This window comes from Nanorana parkeri, unplaced genomic scaffold, assembly GCF_000935625.1.
Source record: "Nanorana parkeri isolate BGI_ZX_2015 unplaced genomic scaffold, ASM93562v1 scaffold565, whole genome shotgun sequence".
NCBI lineage: Eukaryota > Metazoa > Chordata > Amphibia > Anura > Dicroglossidae > Nanorana > Nanorana parkeri.
Genome location: NW_017306833.1, coordinates 622,423 through 633,935, shown reverse-complemented (window position 1 = coordinate 633,935; position 11,513 = coordinate 622,423). Strand labels below are relative to the sequence as shown.

The 11,513-nt window shown below is 39.8% G+C and overlaps 1 protein-coding gene across 1 annotated transcript in view; it reads right to left on the bottom strand.

Annotated features, from left to right (window-relative positions):
- POLR2B (RNA polymerase II subunit B) overlaps positions 1-11,513 on the bottom strand; it is a 151,203-nt gene that overhangs the window by 7,796 nt on the left and 131,894 nt on the right. Inside the window, exons 24-25 of the mRNA XM_018562201.1 lie at positions 6,461-6,574; positions 353-513 (exon numbers count right to left, since the gene is read on the bottom strand). Of these exons, the coding sequence (XP_018417703.1) occupies positions 353-513; positions 6,461-6,574 (275 nt within the window). The remainder of the gene's footprint in view (positions 1-352; positions 514-6,460; positions 6,575-11,513) is intronic.

Genomic DNA, 11,513 nt, shown 5'->3' with positions numbered 1-11,513 from the left:
CTTTTGGGAAAGTTGGGGCGACTAATTTTTTTTTTTTTTTTTTGCAAAGGCAGCAGTGAAACCCAGTTGTATACGATTTCTATTGTTCCTGAGCCACTCGTTGGACAACAACAAAAGCAGTTTACAAAACTCAATAATTCAAGCTGAAATTTTATATAGATGAGTAGAGCATTCACTCCCCTTCACTTTTGATCTCTGTCTTCCAAGATGATTACCTCCTACATTACCTCATAAAACCCACAAAGCTCTTAGAATACAGTGGCATAGCTGTACTAAATGTTTATTTGTAAAATAAATATATATAAAAATATAAACCACAATCAAACCATTATAGTTTCCCTGTAATACCTACCGTGATCTACCTTCCATTGGCTGTCTGTTTAAAATCTGAATAGGGCCTCTTGCACGGGAATGAATCTTATCATCTACCATGTGCTTTAATCTCTGATAGTAAGTAGGTCCAATAAAAATTTGTGATGTGATCTTACGACCAGTGAATCCATTGTACAGAACCTGTATTTAAGAAAAGAAAATACATATAGTTTCTAATTATAGTGTTGCACACTGAAGGCCACACAATCGTTATGCATTCATACTGTCAATACACAAAAAGTCTTCCAGATCAAGATGCATTTGTAAAAATTATATATATATTACACATTTTACAAATCCTTAAAAGAAATCAATGCTTCATCTGCATGTTCAAAAAATAAATAATGATCTGCCCACTTGCAAAATGACAGAAAAAATATATATATTTTAACCCCTTCACGACAGCTTGTTTTTAGTTTCTGTTCGTAAATGACTGAAGCACTTTTGATATTTTAGCTGTGTGATTCTACCACGTCAGTAATATACTTTCTTACTAAGTGCACCCGCACTTATTATATATTGTTTTTTGGAGGACAGGTTGGGCTATATATTTATATCACATATGTGTACCTAACACCACACTTATGACAGATAAAACATAAAAAAAAGAAGAAGAGGAAAAAACGTAAAGAAAACACTTTCCAGTTTTAATTTGTAGGATTTTTAAAACAAAAAACAGCACAGCTAAAAAAATGCATTAAATACATTCATTTATTTGTCCTATATTTGGAAAAACTTAACCTCCTTAGGATTTTAGAAATGTTTCTGTACTTCCCAGCCTAAAACCTAACATTTTAATCTATTTTCTCTAAAAGCTAAAGTTAAAAGTGGTCATCTGGTATACAATGTCCCCAAGTGTCACACTGTCATGAGGGGGTTAAAAGAAAAATTAACCCCTTAGGGTGAAAAACAAATTTGCAGTCCAGCTGCAGATTTTCATTGTAAGGAGTTAATTTTTATATTAATGATAGTATACAAATATATTTAAATAAATATATTTAAATATATCATTTTTATTTGTTGCACTTCATTTTTTTTTACACTTATTTTTTTAAATATTTTACATTTTCATTTAATTACATCAAGCAGGCATTGTGAATTAATCTCACTATTACTGCTCGATAATGTAATTAATTTTTGGTTATTATCCGGCTGCTTCAAACTTAAGAACAGCCAGTAATAACATTAGTGACACTTATCCTGCAGTATTTTCATATCAGATGTCACGGTTTTCTGATCGTTCCAACAACGATCAGAAAACTGCAACATTGTTTCAGGAATAGAAACATGTAGCTTATGTTTCTGAACGTTTAGGGAAAAAAAGCCGGTATACATTGGGATTTCCCGATCTATATCAGCTGTCAGAGTGATGGCAAGAGCTGCAAATGCCACTCTGCTCTCACTTTTAGACACCCGATTCCTGAAAGGGATCGGGTGTCTGAAAAAGCTTAACTCTTTCATTAATGGATGCCTCAATACTGAGGCATCCATTAATGAATGGTAACCACTGATTCTCAGTGGTTACCAGCATTACAGAGTCGCAAATAACTGATCACGTACAGTGTACGTGAGCAGTCATTTGGACACTTCGTGGCGGGACATACAGTGTACGTCTCCCGTCACGAAGGGGTAAAACCTCTTTCCTACCATCCTCAATGCATTTTAAAGAATTATCCATAGCAACAGGAAAAAAATAAATACACCAGTAATTCATTTTCTACCATAACAGCACCCCACTTGAGATGGACAGCAAATACGATGAAACTTTGAGCTTGCAAATTACCTCCTTCGTGCATACCTAGCACAGACAAACAGGGCGGCCAACATACCCTGTTCTGTTAAACTGACTGTGGAAAACAGTTTTTTTGCTACAGCACACCGGAGAAATCTAGGTAAATACTGAATGGTATTTATCACAGAAGATGACATTTTCTAGCTAAAGTCCACCTTTTAGTCCTGGCCCACATTCCGTTTATAGTGCTTCACAAGTAATAACACTAGATCACATTGCAGCCCTGTAGATCTGATGTAGCATAGCTGTACAGGTGGACATGTTGAAAACTAGCTTTAAAGCACTTAGGGTCATAGTTACTGATGATCAGATAAAGTAACATGGCTAAAAAGCCCACCAAAAATCTATGTAGTGATAGTAATCCTAAATGCTTTAATATAATTTTTCTTCCTTAGTACTCAATAGGGATATTCTTGTTTATTTTGCTCACAGGTGAGGATGGTTCCCTTTAATAGCCATTCACACCCCTTTGTGTCAACCTGTGTGCATGTTATCAGGCCAAAATCACCAGGGTATGTAAACACAGTTGATTGATAATAAATGGGTTCAGCCAAATACTACCCATGCTTTGAAGCTTTTAGGCCTCTCTCATCTTTTTAAGTGGGAGAACTTGCACAATTGGTGGCTGACTAAATACTTTTTTGCCCCACTGTATATATCCCCATATCTCTCTCTCTCTCTCACACTCACACACACACACACACACACACACACACACACACACACACACATATAGACATATGTATACACACACGCACCCCAAAAAGAAAAAAAAGTAAATCATAACTACTGCTGGTAGTTTTTTTTCTTAGATTTAATTTGTTAGATCAGTATAATTTACCACTATGTAGTATGATGACCTGAGAAAATCCATTTGATCCATAGGCCAACATACAAAATTTTTTGGTTAACCTTTCTGATCTAAGATCAAATCTAACTGGTGTGCATTCTTGCTTGAGGTTTAAACACTGCAGCAACACTAAATATGGCACAGTGCTTAATAAGCAAATATAGCTTCCCCCCATGTGCATACATATAATTACAAACTACAAAGAGAAACAAGATTTACTCAAGCTATCATTTGAGGTATTCTTCTACCTGTGGGCAATACCCTCATGCCTGCTGGGGAGACGAGTTTAGCCCAACTATCCCGAGGAGCTAGGACTTGCCTTCTAGCTCTGTGGATTTAGTCAAATTTCTCTGATTCTTCAAAAAACTGCTGATAATGCAATGGTGCATTACCAGGTCCCTGAATTGTCTTTCCAACAGACCAGTTTCTTCCCGGGTCTGCTAAAATGTAGTACTTCATTGCAATGGTTTTGGACTTTGCTCAGTCACTACAGTTGACATTCTGGAGTTAGTGTCTCTGAATTATTGAGCCGTCATGCTAGAACACCAGAAATTCACCACAGTGGCTGTCCTACCCGTTTCAGACTGGACCTGAGGCTTTGAAGACTCGCTACGGTGAGTAAAGCTGTTCACTAATTTTAATGTGCCCTTTAAAAGGTGCTTTTATGACAAGTATATCTGTAAAAAAAAGTCAAGGCAACTGGACTTGCTGTATTTTTTCTTGAAGACGTTTCACTGGTCATCCAACCAGCTTTCTCAATTCAGAATGGCTTGTACAAAAATTATCTGGGAATAAACATGGTGAATGTTGCTCCAATCCACATAATCTGTTATTCACAACCAGGTGTTGATCGCACTTGCATAATAGGAGCTAGGAGGCGTTATTAACCCCCCCCCTCTATTCAAGCTGGGTGGGTACTTGACTATCTTCAAAGGAGCAACCTTTTTCCTTCAGATGCAGGTATACTGCTGAATCCTGACAGAGGGTTTGGCTCTTCTATGGCGAGACATCTGTCTGCCACTGCCTGGAACTCATGCAAACAAGCTTGAAATTCCTCTCTTACTCTAATCCTGGAGTTCCCGGAGCTTGGTTCTAGACACCAGCTCTGCAAAGGTCTTTCTGTGGAGCAAGGCAGCATGGCTTTGGAGGCAGCAAATCTCCTCTACGCAACTAAATGTGGGTCCTGAAACTCATGTCATCCTTCTAGGCAGTTCCATTTGCTCAGTTCCACAATAGGACCCTGTAGAAGGAGATCATATTCAGATGGGACAGACCTCCTTTCACCCTTGACAGGAGGACTTTTCTTAGCATATCAGTGTTGTCCTTCAATGGTGCCTTGGTGCTCATATGATGACTTCAGGCAACACCGTCTTGCCATTGTGGTGGAAAAATCTAACAACAGACAAGTCTTTTCAGTTGGGGAAGCATCTTGTTCACCCTTGTAGGTGCTTGGTTAATGGAGGAATTCAGGATGTCCCTCATCCTGCTGGAGCAGCAAACCCTTCAGAAGCATCTGGATGAACCTTCTGGAATGGACTTTCTTTTAGTGTCTAGTCCAGTGGTTCTCAACCTTTCTAGGGCTGGGACCCCTTGGTAACATTTGCCAGGTTGTGGTGACCCCCAATGGTAAAATGTAGGAATGCACCAATACTAGTATCTGTGTGGGCTCTCAGGTGGCCAGTGTGGACTCATGTGAGCTCAATATGGCTCTCTCGTGGTCAATGGGGCTCTCACACTGTCAATGGGGCTCTCTGGTGGCCAGTGGGGCTCTTTGATGGTCAAGCTGGCATTCAACTCTCCTCACTCCCGCCCCCCTCTCTCTTTGATCCTCCTCGGCTGCCGGTGCTGCAGCCCCATCGAGCGGTACGGCCGGAGAACTGCTGCTCTAGGAGGTGGCTGAGGAGCCTCTCACTAAGCTCAGCACAAAGCATGTGGTGACCCCCTCAACAGTGGGTTGTGACCCACTTTTGGGTCGCGACCCACAGGTTGAGAACCACTGTTCTAGTCCAACAATGTTTTGGTTATGGCATATGTAAATCAGGGCTTGCCATGGCTCTAAAGGAGACTTATATCTTTCAGTTGGCAGAACAATGTGTTTTGACCTTTTCAGCAGTCCACATTCTTGACATGGGGAATTGGCAGGTGTACTTCCTAAGCCTCAGTGTCTAGATCTGGGAGAGTGGTCTCATCACATGTAGGAGTTATAACAGATCTGCTTCAGTGAGGAATGCTGGATGTGGACCCATTAACTGCCTAGTCAACTGTAAGGTGGACAGGGTCAACACAAGCTCCTGGGATGTGCTGGTGACCACTGAAGCAGTTTGCTCCATTTAGTTGCAGAACGTCTTGAGGTAGGAGTTCCCTTGCTTGAAGCGTCTTCACAGACTTTTTGAAGAAACGAATTGAAAGGCATTTTGGTCATCCTGATCCTGGAAGCCTTGGTAGTCCGTTCTTATTCATCTTTCATCTGGTTGTAGATGTGCTGTGGCAACTTTAAACCGGACCTGTGGATTTGAAGTGAAACTAAAGCCAAAATGTTTTAGTTTTGGATAGAGTGGTGAAGGATTAGTTCTTGTGACCCTGCTGACCACCAGGATTTCCTCTTACTTCCTGTTGTGGCTTTTAGACAGAAAGCGAAGTGGGACGTCTTGGCTTCAGTTCTACTTTAAGGATTGATTCTGCAGCCTTGTTCTCAGTCGCTGGCTTTAATGGCATGCTATTGAAGCCTAGGTATTGAGAGAGGCATTTCTCAGAGGTGGCAATTTATATCATGCTTCATGCCTGATGGTCTCTTTCTCATAAGGTTTACCACCATACTTTAAAGTCTTCTTTTATAGTGTGAGAGTTGGGAGTTCATAGTTTCGTTCCTACGCTATCTGCTGGGTCATTAGTTTTCTCCAGTGTGGTGTTAAACATCTTAGGGTCCTCAAGTGCCAAATCTCAGCCCTGGCTAGCTTTTTTCAGTAGCCTCTAGTGCAGGGGTCTCAAACCTCCGGCCCTCCAGCTGTGGTGGAACTACAAATCCCATGAGGCATTGCAAGATTCTCAAAGCCACAGACATGAATCCCGAAGAGAGCTGCATCATGGGATTTGTAGTTTCACCACAGCTGGAGGGCCGGAGGTTTGAGACCCCCCGCTCTGGTGAGTCAGAAGCCAGTACTACACTCTAAAACAACATAAGGCTATAATCTCACAAAGGTTTTTTTATTGCAGTCTCTACATTTTTGACCCCTCCCACCTTATGTCACTCTGGTGTTAGAGGGTTAAAAGTAAAAAGTGGTGAAAAATCTTCCCAGTGGAGTTACAGGCAGCAATAAAAAAAAAACAGGTAGAAGTTTTAATCTTTTAATGATCAAAACTGCAGAAAAATGTTTATAGGCGCTGATCGCTCATACAAACATTACAAAAATAAATCAACACAAAATTATAGTTTCCTTTTAGAGTACCTCATTTCCTCGAAGATGATACCCATAGTCCGATAACAAATTTGAAATCTTCTGCACATTTACGGCATCATTGAATGGAGTAGCATCACCAATCTCCCCCTTATTTGCCGACACCTACAACAAAATGAATTACATGTTAAAGTGACACTAAATTCAGGAGTTAAATCATAAACACATTCAATTACCTTAACTAATAGCAAAACATGTAGCTTATTTGTGTATCGCTCGGCTGTAGATGCTCAAATCATCTCTGAATTTGTGCTGACACTGTCCTTCTCTTCTGGCTTCTCCAAGCTTGCTACTGTGATGGACTGCAATCCCATGTTCTGTTAGCTAATTTGTATTGAAGTCTTATCACAGGAGCGAGCCTGGAGTGGGGACAGAGGTTTACCAAGAGGTAAACTAGCATAGTGCATGTCACATTCAGACAGTGGAGAGAAATTGCTGGAATGTTTGGGAAAAGAATGGAAAAGGAAAGCATTGTGTCCTAGTTTAGGAGGAAGGGAGAAACCACCTTGGAAAGAAAGTTCTCATGCTTCTTTTGCAACATAAAAAGGTTATAGGTCACATTGCCTGGCAGCCATCTAGTTTTATGTTAGGATATTCATGTTCAAACATCTGTTTCTCAGGAACTATTACAGCTACAGATGTACAAATTGCTGATTAAAGTCATGTTGTGATCTGCACTCAGAACTGATCATTACAAGTCAATTGACGGCATGGTTTGGCAGCCATATTGAATTATGTCAAATTCTACAAATATTTCTATTAATTTGATGCTCTTTTTTTAAATGCTATTACCACACAAATAGAAATACACAGTTAAGGAGCGCTACTACTTTAACCTCTTGCCGTCCGCCCGTAGTAAAAAAACGGACGGACGGCACTGCAGCATCTGCGGGTTGCCGTCTCCAGACGGCAATTTTTTTTAAAAAAATTTCGGTAATTTTTCCTTAATATAGTAAAAAAATAAAACCCCCAGTGGTGAATAAATACCACCAAAAGAAAGCTCTATCTGTCCCCAAAAAAGGGTATAAAATTCATTTCAGTACAGCGCTGCATGACGGAATAAATGTCAGTTAAAGTACCGCAGCGCTGAATACTGAAAAATGGCCTGGATGGGAAGGGGGTTTAACACCGCGGATGTCAACTGGTTAAGGGGTGCAATCTACTTTAAAAAAAAAAATGGAAATCTCTATGTAAGTAATAGTAGAAGGGAAAAAACTCACGGTCGAGTTTTTTCCTCGACCCGGGACATTAGACATCGGAACCCGGGACATTAGACACCAGACGCCATCAACCCAGGTGATCCTCTGCTGAGGCTGCTGCCATTTCTACCGTGAGTTTTTTCCCTTCTATTACTTGCATAGAGATTTCCATTTTTTAGAAGTAGATTGCGCCCCCTAACTTTGTGTATTTCTATTTATGTTGCTTGAGGCTCCTCTCCCTGTTCAAAGGAGCTTAGCACACCGACCACCCCTGTTCCCTTAATGTGACCATTAAACTGGAGTGCGCTAATCTTTTTGTTTAGATTCCAATTCTTACCACACCGTTATGTAAAAACTCACGAAATTTGTCACGAAATTTGGCACAATGGTAGAGAACGATGCTGTGTATAATCTTTGGCAACCTAAAAGTCATAGATCACATGCTCTGGCGGCCATCCTGGTTTAAGCAAACCAATTTTTGACAATTTTCAAACACGTTTGATTATAACTGCTCAGGCTACAGATATACAAATTGCTATGTGAGGATATGCTGAGCTCTACAGTCATATGTTCTTTACAAGTCATGTGACAGCATGGTTTGGCAGCCGTTTAGGATTGTGCAATATTCTGCAAACAATTTAAACTCTGAAACCAGGTATCAATTTAATTCAAAACTTTGCAGATATGTTCCGGGCGACCTCTTCTACCACAGTTGTAAAACCAGGCCTGATCCCAAAATCAATATGGCCGCCACAAGCCAGTCACTTTTAACATTGCATCAAATTGCATAAATGTGCATTTCTATCACTATTGATGTTAAACGTTCTATAACTCAACATCATAACTGCCAAATACAATATGGGTTCCAAAGGTCACCAAGGTCGGCGGCCATTTTAAATTGCAATTTTTTTTATAATTCATGAAATCATGTCCTGCTATTTTTCTCTAACTACAATATCTTCTCATGTGCTATAAATGGCTCTACTGCTTGGCCACCTTTATTCCTGCTTGCAGCTATATTTATTATTATTAAGCCACTTTTTTCAAATGCCTGTAAAAGGAGCTACGTTAGTCAAAAACTCATGAAACTTTGCACAAAGGTAGAGCCCCGTGCTCTGCAGAGCTTATTGCAATAAAATGTCATAGGTCACATGATGTGGCAGCCATCTTGGTTTTTGCGACAATTTTTGTGAACTACTCAAAAACCTGCTTGTCCAGAACCACTAAAGCTACAGATGTACAACTTGCTGTGCTTTGTAGCCACATGTGTTCATTATAGCTCTATTGGTCACATGGTGTGGAAGCCATTTTGGATTGTGCAACATTCTGCCAGCAACTTAAACTCTAAAACCATTTATCAGAATAACTTAAAACTTTGCACATATGTCCAGGGTGACCACTTCTACCACGGTTGTAGAAACAGGTCCGATCCCAAAATCAATAAGGCTGCTGCAAGCCAATGATATTTAGATAGTGTTATTGTTATGGCTTTTTTTTTTTTCAAAAGACTGTAATAAGCACACTGTTACTCACAAATTCACACAACTTGGTCCAATGGTAGAGCTCTGTGCTATGCCTAATCTTTTGCATCATAAAGGTCATAGGTTACATTTCCTGGCAGCCATCTTATAGGTGACAATATCCAGCTCTATATTCAAACATTTGTTTCTCAGAAACTATTAAAGCTACAGACGTACAAATTGCTGTGTAGAATTATGCTGTGATTTGCACTCAGAACTGATCATTACAAGTCAATTGATTATATAGTTCGGCGGCCATATTGCAATGTGTCAAATTCGACAAATATATTTCTATTATTTTGATGCTCTTTTTTTCAAATGCTAAATATTACCACACCGTTATTAAACACGTGTTTAATCTTTGGCAACACAAAGATCATAGGTCGCATGCTCTGGTGGCCATCTTGGTTTTAGCAAACCTATTTCTGGTCATTTGCAAACATCTGTTTTTTCCTAACCGCTAAAGCCAGAGATATACAAATTGCTATGTGAGGATATGCTGAGCTCTACAATAATACATGTTCATTACAAGTCATTTGATAACATGGTTTGGCAGCCATATTGGATTGTGCAATATTCTGCAAACAACTTCACCTCTGAAACCATATATCAGAATTATTCAAAACTTTGCACATATGTCCAGGGCTACCTTGTTTACCGTGGTTGTAAAAACAGGTCTGATCTTAAATTTAATATGGCTGTCACAAGCCAATCACTTTTAATATTGCAGCAAATTGCATAACCGTGCATTTCTATCACTATTGCATGTTAAACTTGTTATACATATAACTCATCATAACTGCCAAGTACAATATGGGTACCAAATGTCACAAAGGCCGGCAGCCATTTTGAAGTTGGAAAAATATGACAATTAAATGGAAACTTATGCAGTTTTACAGGTCTATTGCGAATACATAACTTTGTTATTTATATATCTTACTACATCATCTTCTTTCATGTGCTATAACCGGCTCTAATGCTTGGCAAACTTTATTGCTGCTTGCAGCTATATTAGTTTAAATCGCCCACATTTTTCTTACACAATCATGAATTCAGCGCTGTAGTCCCCAGAATGTCCTGACTGACAGTAGCCCTGGACAACAATGAATGTTTTCTTATCCAGCAGTTTCCTGTGGATCAGCAGCTGGGTTATCCAGATGTCATCCTGATGGTAATCCCTAAGAGCAGAGTGCAGACACTCCTCGTCAAGAGAGCTTTCTAACAGCTTAAGTAGTAGATATTTTAATGCTTATATGTTTCCTTCAGTCCAAATGGTTTCAGGTTCCCAAATAGGACACACAATTATCCAGGTAGGGTGATAGCAAATCATTTGCCTGTGGCCCGTCTGTCCAGGTTTCCCTCTCCTTTAGACTGACTCCAGCAGGTGCTACATACAAACATATCCAAAACTACCTTACGCGGCTTGGCGGTTGCAAGTAAAGTATGCCTTGCTAGGATTACTCCTCTTCAGTTATTGTTTGTTGAATGCTAGAGCACCTACTAAATGTCACATATTCTACAGTGTGGAATAAGTTCATAGACTTTGCAAGCTTAAAAAGGTTTTGTCGTTCTTCACCTTGCCATGATAGATCTATTGGACATTCTTCAGGCAAGCGATATGTACTTGGGTGTCAGTTTCCTCTATCCGCATCCTCAGACACAATGGGCAGCTCCATTAATTGATAAGCTAGCTCTTAAAGTGACAAACTCTGATTTTTTAACATAAAACAGTACTGTAATGTGTGCCTTACTGTAATCCATGGTAGTTTCCCTTCTCTTTGCTGCTCTTCCTTTTAAATCCTTCTCTTCTCATGCTGGGGAGAACTTCCGTTTTGCAGCTGACTGCCTCTTCTCTGGAATGTTACATTCACATTCTCAAATAATTCATCCCCCCTCAGCTACCTCCTCATGTATCATTTCCCCCTCCTCTTTTAGACTGTAAGCCCTCAGAGGCAGGGCCCTCCTTACCATCTTTTTTTGAAATGTATTGTAATGTCTTCCTTACATTGTAAAGCGCTGTGCAAACTGTTGGCGCTATATAAATACTATGCAATAATAATAATAGTGTCTGTGTGCCCGCTCCCGACCTGAGCCAGGACTACAGGATGACGTCCTCCCGACATCCCATGATGCCTGCATGTGCTGTTTCTTTTTTCTGCTGTGTTCGTGTCTGATCGATCCTCCTAATCAGAGCAAGGTATTTTTTTTCCTCTTTTTTTTTTTAAACAGACTTTATTGCTTAGGTTTTTTTTTTTTTTTAAGAACAACCTATTCATTGTATTGTGCACTGTGTGATGGCTGCAATCCTTTTTTTTTTTTAAAGAA